General features: G+C 40.7%; 1 protein-coding gene across 1 annotated transcript in view; it reads right to left on the reverse strand.

Annotated features, from left to right (window-relative positions):
• The window catches only part of LOC111570546 (junctional adhesion molecule 3B-like), a 36,845-nt gene extending 23,953 nt beyond the window's left edge, over positions 1-12,892 (reverse strand). The window contains exon 1 of the mRNA XM_023273380.3: positions 12,760-12,892. Within this exon, the coding sequence (XP_023129148.3) occupies positions 12,760-12,808 (49 nt within the window). The 5' untranslated portion in view covers positions 12,809-12,892. The remainder of the gene's footprint in view (positions 1-12,759) is intronic.
• Between the last annotated feature and the right edge of the window lie 2,972 nt (positions 12,893-15,864).

Below are 15,864 nucleotides of genomic sequence, written 5' to 3' on the forward strand. Positions count from 1 at the left end.
TCTATCTGACTGTTTTTGTGAGATGTGTATTCTCCCAACCTGCAAATATCTACAGTAGAAAATGGTGCTTCATTTAATTCCTTATATTTAAGAAAGCACCGAGTCATCTCTTCAAGGCTAAATAATACTAACCAACTAACTATTAATGTCAACAGGCAAATTTAAAAGTGCATGAAACACACCCAACACGGGTGTAGCCAAGTACATGTCTTAAATTTTATGGCTGCATTTTTGTGGCATGCAGGAGCATATTGTGTGAAATGGCAGGAGGAAGCTTATAAAGTCTTTACAACAAGACCACCCGGCCAAGTTCGGCTCAGTCATCAAGATGCTATCAACTCTGAAACAGCAGGTCCAGGAAAAAAAATCACAGTATTTCTAAAGTCTACTGTTCCAACAATAGCTTCCCACAGCCCAGCCTATTAACTGGCCTTTGTTTTCACTGTTGAACAAAAGCCATGTTGTGTAGGGGAGGCCTGAATAATGGAGAAACACGGCAGTTAGATTGACATGATGTATGTCTGATCAAAGATGGAGGCAATAATTTCGCAACGTCTTTCTTTCACAGTTTGCTAGCAATAAAATAGGCTCCAATTTGTTTCACAACACTTTGCAGGATTTTATTTTTTTCCCAGAGATGACTCAGTCTTCCACTAACCTGTTTATGTTCTAAGGACGCTCCACATGCTGTTTGATTTAACCATTTTCCACAAGCACTGGGCCTCACAAACATTGCAAACCGTCTCCACAATAAAAGCTGATGTACTTTATGCACCTATCAATACTATTTAAACTACAAATATTAATAGTTTTTTTTTTAAGTGGGCTTTGCATTAGATTGTTGCTTACATTTTATATCTCTAATACCTGACAAGATAGTGCCTGCTACCTTCTGCTGAATTTGTGACATAAAAGAAAAGCTGAAGTCAATCAGCCTAGTTAAGCAGAGTCAAGGGTCAAAAACACTGCTGTAGCAAAGCTTTACTCTTTAACAAAGATCTCCTTTCCTTTCCAGCAACTCCTCACAGACTATGGCAACTGGCCTGCATGTTGTATAATGCTGTGGGAAGCAATTCTGACTGTTTCATTGTTCCTTAGTAAGCACTAATGTGGAGTAAATGAAGAGGAGTGCAGAATGTGAGGTCACCAAAAGTGTGTGACTGTGTAGCGGATGGGTGGTCACAGGTGAAATGAGCTTTGACAGGCAGGCTTGGTGATGGGGACTGAGGTCACTTAATGCTCCCACATTTTTAGACCTAAAATGGAGAAAGTAATGCCAAAAGGGTCAAGACAACTTTTACCTTACTGCTTAAGAGCCTCTTTGGAAAGCTCTTTCTTGTTGACCTGCAAGGTTACTCAATTATTTATGTACATTGCAAACGCATTGTAAATTCATCATTTTCAGTTTGGTATTGTTTAAATATGACAACACCGGATTTAAAGAGAATTGCAGTTACACAGTGACTGGATAGTTAAAATAACTATATGGCTTTTAACGGAATTCAGACAACATAAATATAAAAACTGTTTTGATTCGTGTTTATTCCAATCTAAAATAGCTTCTAATTAAAAGGGTGGAGACGCCTGTTTTCATAAACCGCATGCTGAAAACAAAATTCCATTCTGTAACACACATAACTGAGAATAAATCATATGTGCTACTCATTTCAAGAGACAGTTGTTTATGAACATTGTGCCTACACTGCAAAAAAATAAAAAATTTAACTAAATATTGAGACATCTAAGTGTGCAACCCAAGCAAGAATTTGCCAACAAGCAACCCAGTCAGACAACAAATGTGCATAAAGGCATGCTCAAGACTCAAATAGTTTGAACAGGCTGGTTGAGCTGCGCGACAGGGAATGTTGCTTAAACAACAGCTGGGGAGTGAAACCATCTTAGGCTCCTGCTGCTGTCCCTCGCCCCACCACCCCCATAGGAGCTGCACTTCCATCACCTGCTCAGGGAGGAATCCTTGATGGGTTTCCGTGGGAAATACCAGACAAAGGCACCAGACAGCCAAATGACTGACCATTTCATGCCACCCATTTTGTTTCCAGGCTGTCACGTGAACTATGCTGCCATGCATACAGGCACAGAGGAAGTAAAGGTGTGCGGTACACAGTTACAGTGTAACCTCCTGGTCTGGGAAACAATGGCTAAGTTCCAAAGTGCTTTTACGGTAAGAATAGATGACAGCTGGCGATCTCAGTCACCTGCTGTCTTTGCTTTCGTCAAACATAACTACTCTGTGGTGTTCCGCGTGCTATAGCAGAGAGTATGACATACATGTTCTCCCCTTTCGATATTATGTTCACTGTGCAGAAATTCTGTTCTTTGCAACAATCAAGGCAAAGTTGAGTGCCCCACATGCCAGGATAACAAGAAAAACATTTTTCAATTGAATCTCTTTTCCCTATAGGTAAGAAGGCAGAAATGTTTTTCTAAGCAGATTATAATGCTCTTTCTGGTATTTACATGTAAATCCAAATACAAAAACCTGCACACATCTGGCGCTTGACTCAGTGATGAAATCCAAACCCAGTGGAATTTTTGTCTTACTTTTGACAACACAAATAATTAAACAAAATGCTACTTGACATGCACTGTAAATGTGAAACAGTTCATTCATGTGTCATGAAAAGTAAACTGTTAACTAATTACAAGAGAACATTAGTTGCGGGGAGGAGAATATTCCATCAGTTAAAGTGTACAGTTTGCCTCCAGTAAGAAATATCCAGACTGCTACAAATTCTATGGAAGTGTGCTCAGCAGACCCAGCCCTGATAAGCTATGACCACAACTCATTCGGCAAAGTGCCAAGCTCAATCTGCTTAAATGCATCCACCTCAACACTGAATGGAAAGCAGTAGAATAGGGCAGGCAGAAATGGTTTGGCTCCATTCATAAGGACTGTTATACTTAGATCTGACTGAGACCTTTAGGTTAGATACCAGCACATCGCAGCAGTCCTTTGGAGTTCATCCCTCTCTGTAGAACCGAGTTGTTCTCACTGAACAACATTACCATGCAAGCAATCGCCCCAAAGGAAGCCGCCCACAGATGTGAACACTGATGATCTTGAGTGTTGGTGATCTGAGATAAAACTGTACAGTCGTTCGGTTCTGCATGAGTGAGCCAGTGTGAGGGAAGGGAAGGATGGAGGGGTGGGTGGTGGTTGGGGGTAAGTGGGGGATTCATTACTGAGCACTGGATGGACGGAGGCCGTTTTGAGAGATTTGTCAGCACAGAGATACAGATTCCCTCTGAAAGTGTGGTGGAAAGCTCATGAAACCATAAGATCATTGTTCTAGCTCAAACCAGATCGGGCCAGAATGAACGGCTGTGAGGGAACTTCGGGTGCAACTTTGGGGTGGAGTGCAGTGGGCGTAGAGGTTAATGACCTGCTGTATGTTTTCACTCTTGTTAACCTCCCACAAAAGGAATACACATATTCTGAGACACACCATGAACTCTACCCCTGCTGACTAAATAGCTTTTGTTCTTGTGTTTCTGCTGTTGTTTTATTTTCTCAATAAATTATTTGTTGGCTCTTTGCTTTTGTATGCTGAATATTTTAGGAACCTCACATCTGTGCTCTCTGTATTCTTAGGTTCTAGAGAATAACTATGAGAAATGGCTTTGTTTTTCGGTCTGAGCAAAGCAAGCGGGAGTGTGCAACCAATGAAAACACTAGTCATGCACTTGAAGAACATGGCAAAATTATACCACAGGAATATGTAACAATTCTCCGATTGATGCTGTCAGGCAAGATGGCTCCACCAACATCATTCCAAGTTGTTTTCAAATTTCAAGTTGTAACTCGAAATGATCAGAGAACAGAAGCTGCTTTGGTTTTTTAATTTAAATTTTGGTCCTTTTACATATTAGTCTAAATATGAAAATCCACAAGAGGCAAAAATTCAAGAATGTGGCAAAATTACTGTGAAATTACACTATGTGTTTGTTCTTCTCTAGACAAAAAATACAGTCCTGTAATTACATTATAGAGTTTTTTTCATTTCTTACTGTATCCTTCCACATGTTGAGAAAAGTTTAAAGATGTGGAAAATCCCTAATAATGTGGTATGGGTCTGGAAGGAATCATTTAAAGTTACCTTTTTAGCTCTGATAATGAGCGTTGTATAAATATGTTAATCTGACTTTGGGAAGGAGGACAGCCTTGTGAAAGGAAATGGCAGAGTAGATAACATGACCATTTTGGGACTGACATAGGAGATGAGGTTTAATGTGGATAAACTGACAATTAAGATTAATTGCTATGTTAATGGAAAAAATTGAGGAAATCCCTTAACACAGAGGGGCTGTGGAACATCCACTGGCTCATCCTCTGCTTCTATTTCTTCCCTTTTCTTATTTTCCATTATGTAGCCCAGTGTAATACAGGGTGCAGTAAACATATTTGTATTATCATCGTTGAAATACTGCTGTTGGGGGACAGTGTTGTTGATGTCAACTGTTCCTGAAGTCTCTGTTAAGGTTCTGTCTCTCTCAACTTAATACTTCGTCTGTGATCAGCTTTGAGGCTGCAGCTAGGCCATTTTGAGTGACCTGTTACAATCATGACAAATGCCTGACAAACCCCTGAGTCACGGTGAAATCCACCCAAATTGCTTCTTGCTCTATCCCGTCTATTGCTTTTTATGACACAGAAACTGAGCAGTCCCACATGTAAAGCCCCCTCTATTGGAGCTCAGACAGGGGCGAGCCACCATGTTAGAAACTCGTCGCCTATGTCTGGCATCCTGACAAATATCTGAAGCACTCAGTTACCCAAAGTATGCCCTCACACACATGTGGCAACAGCCCTGTGTACACTGAGCCTTTTCCTTAGCATGACTCACAGCAAGGCCTAAAAAGCATGGATGATTCAGGCACTCATGATCTTACCTGACAGAATCAGGGAATTCCATTAATGCTTCTAGATATCAACCATTTCAACTCTCTTTAAGTATTTATTTATGCTTCGTACAGTAACATTTTGAACCAGGGCGGTTTGTCCCTCAGCTGAAGTTCTCTGAAGATACAGAGAAAGAGCACGCAGATGAAAGTCTCCATGATCTTGTCTGAACTTTTTCAACATATGACCTAAAAGTCACTGGTATAAGAGATCAATACTATTTAATCAATGCAACTTGGATTGCTTTCAACCAAAAGATATTTTGGCAAACTGTAAAACAGCCTAACAGTGCTATCACTTCCAGTTCAGTTTCAACATATTTACCACTAAGTAGCCCAGAAGGGATAGTCCTCATACCATATGGCCAGATGGTCTGGTTACAATCTGCCAGCTCTATCTGTCCAGTCAGCTGAAAGCAAACTGTGTCAGTACTGGTGGGCTTTCTAAAGCAGCAGTGCTACTGATCACAACTACAATACAGTGTATGGATTCTGCATTGATAACTGGTATTTGTTTGTTTACAGACTGTAGAATTAAGAAAAAAAAACTCTTGTAACAAAATCCACTTTCCAGCATCTTTTAAGTTCACTAATTGAAATTACATCTTTGTTTAGTTCTAATAATCTGACATTTTATGTTTATGTTATGTGCCAAACTATTTCTTGGTTGTGAGCCGTTGCAACAAAAAAACCTGCCAGTCACTGCTCTCAGCCATCATATTCCTAAAAGTAAAATTAAAGGAAGTGCTGTGTTGCAGAATTTTCTGTGATTCGTTTGTTTAAAGAGAAACAGGTTAGCTGATTATGGCCGTTATGTTAAGCTAAGACAGATATGAGAGTCATTTTGATCTTCTCACCTCTAAATCAGAAAGTGAATTATTTTTTTCCCTAAAATGTTGAACTTTTGCTTTCACAAGAAGTCAAAAACATCTTTTGAGTGAAATTTTAAAAAACTCCCGTGCCCTTAAGTGTAGTGTCTTGTGACTTGTTACAGATAATCAAAGTCTCAATTCCATTAGGTTTTACATATTTCTAATGAAGAGACTAATAGAGTTGCAGCAAACTAATCTGAAGCAAAATCCAATTTGTGATTTATTTTTGCATCAGCGCTGTCTCACATGAGTTTCAGAGGAACTTGAGATGGTGTTAATAATGACTGACCATGGCTGGATGCTGAGCTTTTACCTTATTCTATTTTAAATGCAAATGCTTTTCTGATCTAATGAAGCTACAAAACAGACATTAGACCAGGAAGAAACATTTTACAGAGAAATCCACTGCATCACCATTATTACTCTTACATGTACACAGTCACAGACACACACACACACACACACACACACACACACAAGTTAATCATCGCTAATAACTCATTTGGATGAGTACCAAAATTTCTGTGTCATGTACCCCAAGCACTCTGAAATCCCCTCTCTGCAGACTCTGCAGCCAAGTATGGAGTTACTGAGTTGCTCTTTTATGAGATGAAGACTTTGATCATGCTTTAAAATTGATTTGTAGCCACAAAGAAATGTATCAGTCTGTCCTTTTCAATTAGACACATGTTTTGGAATGCTTTTAGAATATTTTCATTCCTAAATTCAATTTTATGCAATGACAGATTTGCTAGCATGCGATGAATTATTTTCTGATTTTATTTACGGTATTTTCAAATTGAACACATCAAGGACCAGGTCTTGCTCCTTCACTGAGAGACATCCATCATTTCTATGCTGTGCTGTTTGGAACCCATTTTGCACTGCCTCCCAGGAGAGGCCAATAATTTACCTCAAGTCCTCAATCTGACCATTAGTATCACTGCTAAACTGGCTGCATCTACCCCAAACCATTAGCACCACCTCTTGTTGAATAGTATTGTTTCAACTGTGCACACTGTAGCATGTGTCTGATTTTTTTTTTATACAACAAGAAGCGGAACAGTAGATGTTGCATATTTTTACTTTGATGCCACATGTCTGACAGGTGCATCCACGCCCCGGTGCTGCCTCCATGGTAGCATCATGCAGCCTGGAGCCTGGAGGTGGTGGATAGAGGTGTGGAAACCACATTGTAATTACAGGCAACCAGATGTAAGAAAAGGAAATGAGCTTCAAGCACAACTGCTCCTGATTAGCAGACGGAGTCCTCATGGTAATACATGCTTAGTGGTTTACCATTCTTATTTACAGCATTGTTATCAATCACAGACACAGCTTCTTCCAGATGCTGCAGCTTGTATGTGAAAAATGACTATTTTGAAACCACACTATTAAAATGTTCCAAGCAGTGATACAGACAAGGGAACTTCCAAAAAAAAGTCTGCACTTGTAACAGCCAAAAGTCATTTTTCACTACCTCTCCAGCTTTTTCTGACAGGCATGACATTATGCTCGACATGTCTGGAAGCTTTAGCTTGAGAATCAGAGTCTTGTCTCCACAGGTAACAGACGTACCACAATATTTCTACAGACATCCTCAATATCTTGTTGTTATCGTGGCCATGTGTCATCAGATGAGTTGAATTCCATTTTACTGGCTCTTAAATGTAATCCAGAGACTAACATTTACAACACAGAGATTTTTAAACAAAAATCCAAATCTCATTTCTAATAAGGGGAAATCATATTTTCTCTGAAAAGGCAATGTCTTTTAATCCATTTTTTTTAAAATCTTGTGACATCCTGAAGTCTCTCTACTTTATATCTTTTCATTACCAAAACTCTGCCAAGTCCAAGAACCTTAAAAGCCTGTGTGCTGTCCCCAACCCATTTGAAATGTGACAGCAAAGCTTTTAGCCAGACTCTGGCTATTTTTTTAGCTGATTTTAATATTTTAAATAGCAGGGTTCATATAAGTCTTGCTCCTGTCATTATTAGTGCTTTACATCCCTATATGACCTCACCTCACTGAGCTAAGCGGTTTCCTGAAACTGAAAGAGAAACTTAGGCTTACAAGGGGTAATTACTTTTAAACTACAGTATAGAAGTTTTGACCTTCGTCATTATCACAGTAGTGTATGTTTTTGACGATGGGATCAATGGTTTGGACTGAACGGTGATCAAACACCTGAGGTTGTCAGATGACTCTGCCTTGTGGCTATTTTTAGACGGTAATTGCCCTTTTGTTACAGGCTGGTAAACAAAAGATGAATCCAGAGCGATTATCTGGTTATGACTCTCAGCAGGAGCACAGCCTCAAGCTTTGTCCTTTCAGAGCGACAACAGCTCAGCCACATGTAGTTCATTGCCTCTGCCATGTCATTAATGAAACCCTAATTATTTCACTAAGCTGACAGCAACCCAATGTTTGATCGATGGCAGTCTCTTTTGACCTATTGATGTACTCCATCAGTATCCAGTGAACACACGAGCAGGAGAACTGCCACAGCGCTTCCCTTACAGGGACCATGTGACCATAGATAGAGATCATCAAACAGGAAGGCGCTTTTAGCTGCCCTAAACCCAGGCAGTCAGTAAGGAGGCATCTTGTAGATTGTCCTGTTGATCTAGAGTAGCCTAAACATTGAATAACAATGTCCTGTCAAAACAAACCACCAATTTAGTCTGCTATTGAGGAAGAGCCATCATTTCCAAAATCTTATTACCCCATAATTGACTCTTTTTTTCTCATGAATCTGTCCCTTGCTCCAAAGCTCTGGTTAAAAACTGATCAAAACCTAAAGACACATTCCCTTTCCACCTTGGCCATCCTAATATTTTAACAAAGTTTTTGGCCAGCATGCACTGCCTAGAGGCTGGTTTCCAGTTTATGAGTGATGGTTCTTTCACATGCTAGTCTTATTGACATTTGAAGCATGCACATTCCACTGCCATTTCTGGAACATGAGCACGTTTGTGTTTGCCTTTCAACCTCAGCATCTGCAGTGGTCTACTGCAAGAGACTGTTAGAAAAAATGATAAAGGCAGGACAGGTTGCTAAATCCTTCTCTGTGTCAAGTTAAAATGGATTTCTGTCTCAAAAGACATACACACCCAGCTTATTTCTGAACGCCTTCAACAAGCAACTCTGCTCAACTGTCTTTCTTCACAACTCCCTCTTTCTGCTCTGACCTCAGCCATCTTACCAGCAGGGGTCCCTTTTATCTCTTAGGAAAACAGGTGGTTATGATTGTTAGTCAGTGCTAATATGATGTGAAGGCTTCTACCTCCATGTGTTTTCTATTTGGAATGCTGCATTTGCTAACACGCACAGTCAGGTTTGGGAGGGACGCAGCAGATATTTCTGGTTACGCCTGCGACACTGCTCAAAACACCACCACCCACTCCAGCTCAGCTGTTTCAGGTCATTCCACAGTAAGGGCCATGTGGCACTCTGACTTTATCACACTCAGGGACTCTTCACATGACTCACTACAGAAATTTAAAAACCATTACAAAATTGTGTAATTTTGCAGAAGTTATTACACAACTCCCAGTTAGGAAATAAGCATAGACAGAATGCATAATTCCTTCCTGCAATAACGATAAATGTGTTATGCCGCTGACACTTCTCTTTATCTGTAACAAACAAATGCTGAGCAGCAGGGGACTCCTTTCTGTTTGTGTACCTCTGTTTTACTCTGCCATTTACTGTCTTGGCAGTAAAATGTCAGACTGTATGTGACTTGCCCACAGGGGCCGTACATGCCATTCAGAGAGTGCTCTAAACATTTGCTCTCAAGCTTTGGGTGGGTAGGGAAACATCTGACAACAAGCACCTCCTAGGGGAGCCACTATCAGCAGTTATCTTGGGGCGTACCGACTCCTGTCATGCCAAACGGCTATGCCACACACGCCAAACAATGGGAAAAGTGCCGACACTTGGCTCTCATTTAGACAAATGTTTGAAGAGCGTGCTGGATAACGCCATCCAATGAGCACCCCAGTTATGTGTGGGTTTGGGGACACTCAAAGCTTTCTGAGTGATGCAATGACTTGTCAGCATAGAACACTAAACAACTATCTAGTAGACAGCTTTCTCCCTTATCTTATCCATTAAGATAAAGAGAGGGCTCGGATCGGATCAGGCTGACAGCCATGAGTGAAAACAAAGACAATGTGAAGTCATAAAAATGTCAGTTATCTAGGAAGAGAAACTGATTTCAGTAATATGTGTGAAAGATGATTGAGTCTAAAACTCTACTTTCATGATATGAGTCTCTTTTTGAGGAAGGAACTGTGAGTGATTAGGTTTTCATAATAACATGTTATGTTAGGTTGATCATGTTTGCTGTTGTTCGCATCAATATCATAATGTCTCAAATACATTGATGTTCACATATGTTTCTTGTGAAAAGTAAAAGCAGGGATCTCAAAGTTTATATTTGCTCAGTACTAATCCATCCTGAGCATCTTCCAGCTCCGCACATACCTTGGCTGCACTGCTGGCAGGAGGTTCTGGCAGATGTCCTGTTTCAGTGCGTACCATTTTCTTTGGAATATTTTAAGTGAAATTTCTGAGGTGGAGCCAACAATGGAAAATGTCAAGGCATTCCATTAGATCAGATTGGAAAGTCTGCTGTAAGCATGTGTACTTAAAATAACAATGGCCCTCGTCTTTCACTCTGCTGACAGATGACTGGGCCGATATTTGCAGCTATGTTCAGTCGTGTTGGGTTTAGCCTTCGCTTGGAAAGGCTGGGGCTGCTTGGCCATTAAGATGATAGCTATCCAAAGATTGCCATGAATTGAAAATAACATGCACATCCCATGGACATACAAAATAACACTGACCGTGACCCAAAGAAAAAGAAGCAAAGCAAGTGACACATTCGTTCCTCGCTGAATTTGCTAATCGCTTTGTGAAGCATCAAAAATTAAATGTGGAGCAGAGATTTTTCAAAATGCACGAAGCATTCTAATTACAGTCAGTACCTTTTAGAAATCCATGTTGATCAGTGCCAATTAGTAATTCATAACATGGCTTGTGGCCAACTCAAGTCTAGTCAGATTTGTCCTGTTTCTAAAGACAGCAGCGACGCTGGCTGGGAGCCAGTTGACCACATGGCTAAGCCCTGTCCAGCAAGACAAAAGAAATTCTTAATTCTTTACCAGCTCACTGCCCTCCTCCCCAAAAATGTCAATTGTGCTGTTATCATGCCCTGTCACAGATTTACTCAGAGGAACATCAACACAAGTACTGACTTTGAAATGTATAGCATAAAAACTAACAAACAAAAACGCTCAGAGCCTGAAAGTATGTCAAGAGAGACAGTGTGTGGAGCACCGCAACAGATTATAAACAAGCTCCACTGCTATTCCTAATTAAAGCAAAGAGAATAAGCCTATTCACACACGTGAGAGATCACAGGAAAGGTTCTTATGTCTGTACTTCCCTTTGATCTGTACGTCTGTCCTCTCACACCTCACTTAATCTAAGTCCAGGGGGAAAAACTAGCAGCCTATTTCATGTCAAGCTGCTGTGGAGAAAATAATACCAAAGCACAACTCTTCATGCATACAAAGTACAAACAGAAATTGCAAAACATGTGTTACACATAATTTCATAATAGTGAAATTATTTTTTTCAATGCTTTCATAAATTAAAGCATGAATGCAAGCCAATGAACCTTATACTGCAGGGCCTTGCATAAAATATTATGCTTATATCCGGAATGCAATTAAAAGCATATCATTTAAATTTTGTTTTAGCTCAAACAAAATCTACCTTAATTTCCAGTATATTCAGATTTTTACTGTAACACAGCAAAGAGTGCAACAAACTTGATTATCAAATAAATTTCTATATAGCACAGCAACAAGTGTTTTATTTCTTTTGTGAACCACATGATTACAATTTTTTTTAAAATCTCAAATCTCACGGCAACATCGAAATAACGATTTAACCTCGCTGTTTTGAAGTGTGTGAAGGCTTTTCGTGGGCTGATATTGTAACGTGGTGCTCCGCTCTTACAGGTGTGCGTCTATCGCTCCCAGTTTCGGGGCTGATAAACGGAGGATATGAGCTCTTTAAGCGCGGAGGGCAAATGAGACGAATTGATTTTCCGACGGCTGTTTCTGTTTACCAGCTCTGGTGCGGTTTGAGAGGGTCCGGCAGCGGGAGGAGGCTGATGAGGAGTGGGGAGAGGACACTCACTGGCCCTGCCGTGCTGGCTCCTCCCGTGGTCAGCCAGCTTTTATTCCGCCGCAGGAAAAACCGTTATCTCGCATCACTACTTCCAGCATCCCCGCTACCACCGCCGCTCCAAACCCGCGTTAAATAGTTAACTCGCACGAACTACGAAACCGCCTTAATTCATATTTAATTCACAACTCTCAAACTTGAGAGTAACTTTTTCGGAGTGAGGACACGCACACACACGCACACACACACACTAAACGTGGTGGCTCTGAAATAAGCCGTTGAACTGAGGAACATTTAGCTCAGGTAGTCCTGCTATGCTAACATTTGGGTTCGCACAGACATGTTGTTTTTTCACATATAGCGGCATTATTCCGATAAGAAACGGCGAGGGAGACTAAGCGATGGATTTGGGTAACAATAGCGGCTTCAAACCATCGCTGGAGCCGCACATTCACAAGTCATGAGGACAGTAAGTTGTATCAAAAATGGCGACTACATTTGTAATTCCGTTTGGAGAATTCTAAACTATATTTACTAAACTTCGGGGAGAGTGAGCGAGCTGTCAGTCTGCCGTGAGTTTACCGTTAGTTGCGTCCAGATAAGGTTACTTCTGAGCCACCAATCTGTTTTCCCACCTAACGTTGGTGGAAAAGAAAATTGGACCAAAGAGATGCAGAAGTAGACGGCATTTGAAGGCCTCCTCTCTCGACGCCACAAGAGCTAAAATAGCAGCCTTCGAAAATGTTTTTTTGTACTTACAGTGAGTTGAGAGGAGAGTCAGGAGGCAAGCCAGACGTGTTTTCGCCATCTTGGAGTCGATGCAATGCTCTGTCTGACTGGCCGTGCATGCGCAAAGTAGCCCGGAGAGCCTCGGTGGGGATGGAGAGAGGGAGAGAGACCTAGAGAGAGAGAGGGGGGAGAGAGAGAGGGGAAGGGAGGGCTCTATTATATTAGGTTTCCATAGCTACCGAAAGCATCACTCACAGAGACAAGAATTTATAGTTGACTCGATGTGGGAGGCTTTTACTACTGTGGCCTTATACTGTAGGCAGGCAGCAGCTGGGGGCTCAGATAGGAAACCTCCAGTCTTTCATGTGCTGTGGGATGGAGGTGACATTAACAACAAAGCATAGTTTTTACATAATTTTGCTGATTAAAATGAAATGGAATGGAGAATGTCAAAAGGCAAAATCGCAGTTATGAAAAAAAATTGCATATGCGCGAACACCACGGGTAATAAAAGCTATAAGATAAAATAAAACATTAATCTGCAACTGCTTCCTCAGGCCATTTTCACTTGCATAGAAATTTATATAATGTTAAAGGTTGAGCCAGTGTGACCAACAGCTTCCAGCAGGCTTTGATAAAATATTCACTTATCATTTTTTTACTGGCTGTAAATCACAGCCCTGTCACTGAATGTAACTCACCTGTACTGTTTGTCTGACCCCTGTGACAGGCCAGCAGTCATGTCAACCCAAAGCGCTCTTACCATGTTCACCTGAAAGCACAATCCAAGTCCTGTTTTTGTCACATCTTACTGGATATACACTACCGTTCGAAAGTTCGGGGTCAATTAGAAATGTCTTTATTTTAGAAAGAAAAGCAGTTTTATTCACTGAAGATAACATTAATCAGAAATACAGTCTAGACCAGGGGTCACCATCGTTTTTGAACCTGAGAGCAACTTCAAGGGTACTGAGTAGTACGAAGAGCACCTTGTTTGATACAAACTTCCTTAGTAGCAAACTTGCGCCATCACCTTTAAACAATAATAATAATAATGAAAATAATATGTAAACAGACATTCTGATCACATTTATGTTAATTATTCCTTAGAATAATTATTAACAACGATTTCCACAACAATGACGGTAGGAAACACACACACACACACACACACACACACACACACACACACACACACACACACACACACATATATATGGAAATCTGTTCCAATATTTAAAAGTCAGAGGTATCCCATCTCTGAAACTTTGGTAAATATCTTTCTTGGCAGTTTTGTATGAATCAGCATATTTGCAGCGTTTTGTTCAAAAACACACCAGTTACATTTCTGTGCAAATTGTCACCTAACATTTTTAGGAAATCATTAACTGTCATCAAATCATGCTTCATTCGTGCAAACCACTACCTTTGTAACATTTTTGAACAATTCATGACCTCTGTCCCATGTTTGTACAAATTACCAGTTACGTAAGAAAAAAAATCAACTCTCACATTTTGAAATGAATCCTATCACATTAGTACTAATCACCAGCATTTTTCACCAGCATTGCAACATTTTTAACAGATCGTAACAACAAATCATTACATGTTTTCAACAAATTATTTTTCACATTTTTCTGTAATGGCACGGTGTTTTGAATGACAACATGTGTTACCTCTGTCTTTGTCTGTAAATGTGTGTTAGTGGGAAGCCTGGCATTGCAGAGCTTATCATGTCTTACCTTTACCTTGCAGCTCACAGTTCAGATGGTTCAGTTTCCTAGTGATGTCCATTAAAAATGCAAAGGCAAGAATCCACTCAGTGTCCTCAAGCAGCAAGGTGTCTTCCCCTTTGGATTGCATCAACTCTTTGATTTCGGCCAACAGTGACAAAAAAAAAAAACGCTGCAAAACTGTTCCCCTGCTGATCCATGGGGTTTCTGTGTGTAGTAACAGGTCACATGTTCAGCTGTCAGCTCGTCCAACAGCACCTTTAATGTCCTGGTTGTTTGGCTTTGGAGCCATTTATGATCTTCACGACACGAGTCATCACATGATCAAATCCGGCCACTTTTGTACATACATATGTCCTGCTGGTGAATGATGCAGTGGTAATGTAGGAATGTTGGGAAGTCTGGATCACCTCTGCATCGTACAATGAAGCCTACATGCCGACCCGTCATGGAGGAGCCCCATCGGCCGTCACTAAAGCAAGCTTTTCTAAAGGTACATTTTTCTCCAGGAAGAAACTTTTCGCCGGGTAGTAGATGCAAAAGCTGCCTTTAAGTCCTGGGCTTTTTCTGTCCGTAGTGCGCATACAGTCTATGTGCGCTAGCAGGTGGCTAGTTAGCATGGAAGCTATGTAGCGGCTAAAGTAGCATCTCTCCGCATTGTGCCGCTTTGCCGTCGCAATAGTCGCCCCGCAAATAGGACACATACCTTTATCTTTCACTGCCGTGAAAAAGAACTCTTCCTCCCAGTCATCGGGAAAATAGTGTTTTCTCTTTCACTTCTCTGTCATGTTTTGGGGGTAAAAACCACAACTAGCTTCCCAAAGTGTCTGCGCCCGGATGCTTCAGCAGAGTGACGTGGTGGTTTGACATGCGCAGTGAAGTTTGACTCGGACAACATCAAAGTTCATTTACAAGGAAGACATTTTTGTTTTTAAAAAAAAATATAATAAATATTTTAATTTAAAATCTGCATTAATGTAAGTATTTCTGATTTAACAAGAACAGCAACTATAATTTTTTTTATAAGGAATTTCATGGTGACTAGTGTTATTTTTAGAACATGTGTGGTGGGCAACTCACATGGTCTCTGCGGGCAACCAGGTGCCCGCGGGCACCGTGTTGGCTACCCCTGGTCTCGACATTGTTAATGTAGTTTAAACGGCTGATTTTTAATGGAATATCTACACAGGGGTAAAGAGGTCCATTTCCAGCAAACGTCTCTTCTGTGTTCTAATGCTACATTGTGTTAACTAATGGTGTTGAAAGGCTAATTGATGATTAGAAAACCCTTGTGCAAATATGTTAGCACATGAATAAAAGTGTGAGCTTTCATGGAAAACATGAAACTGTCTGGATGACCCCAAACTTTTGAACGGTAATGTAGTCTGCTCTGTGGGCCTCC

This window comes from Amphiprion ocellaris, chromosome 14 (assembly GCF_022539595.1).
Source record: "Amphiprion ocellaris isolate individual 3 ecotype Okinawa chromosome 14, ASM2253959v1, whole genome shotgun sequence".
Classification (NCBI taxonomy): Eukaryota; Metazoa; Chordata; class Actinopteri; family Pomacentridae; genus Amphiprion; species Amphiprion ocellaris.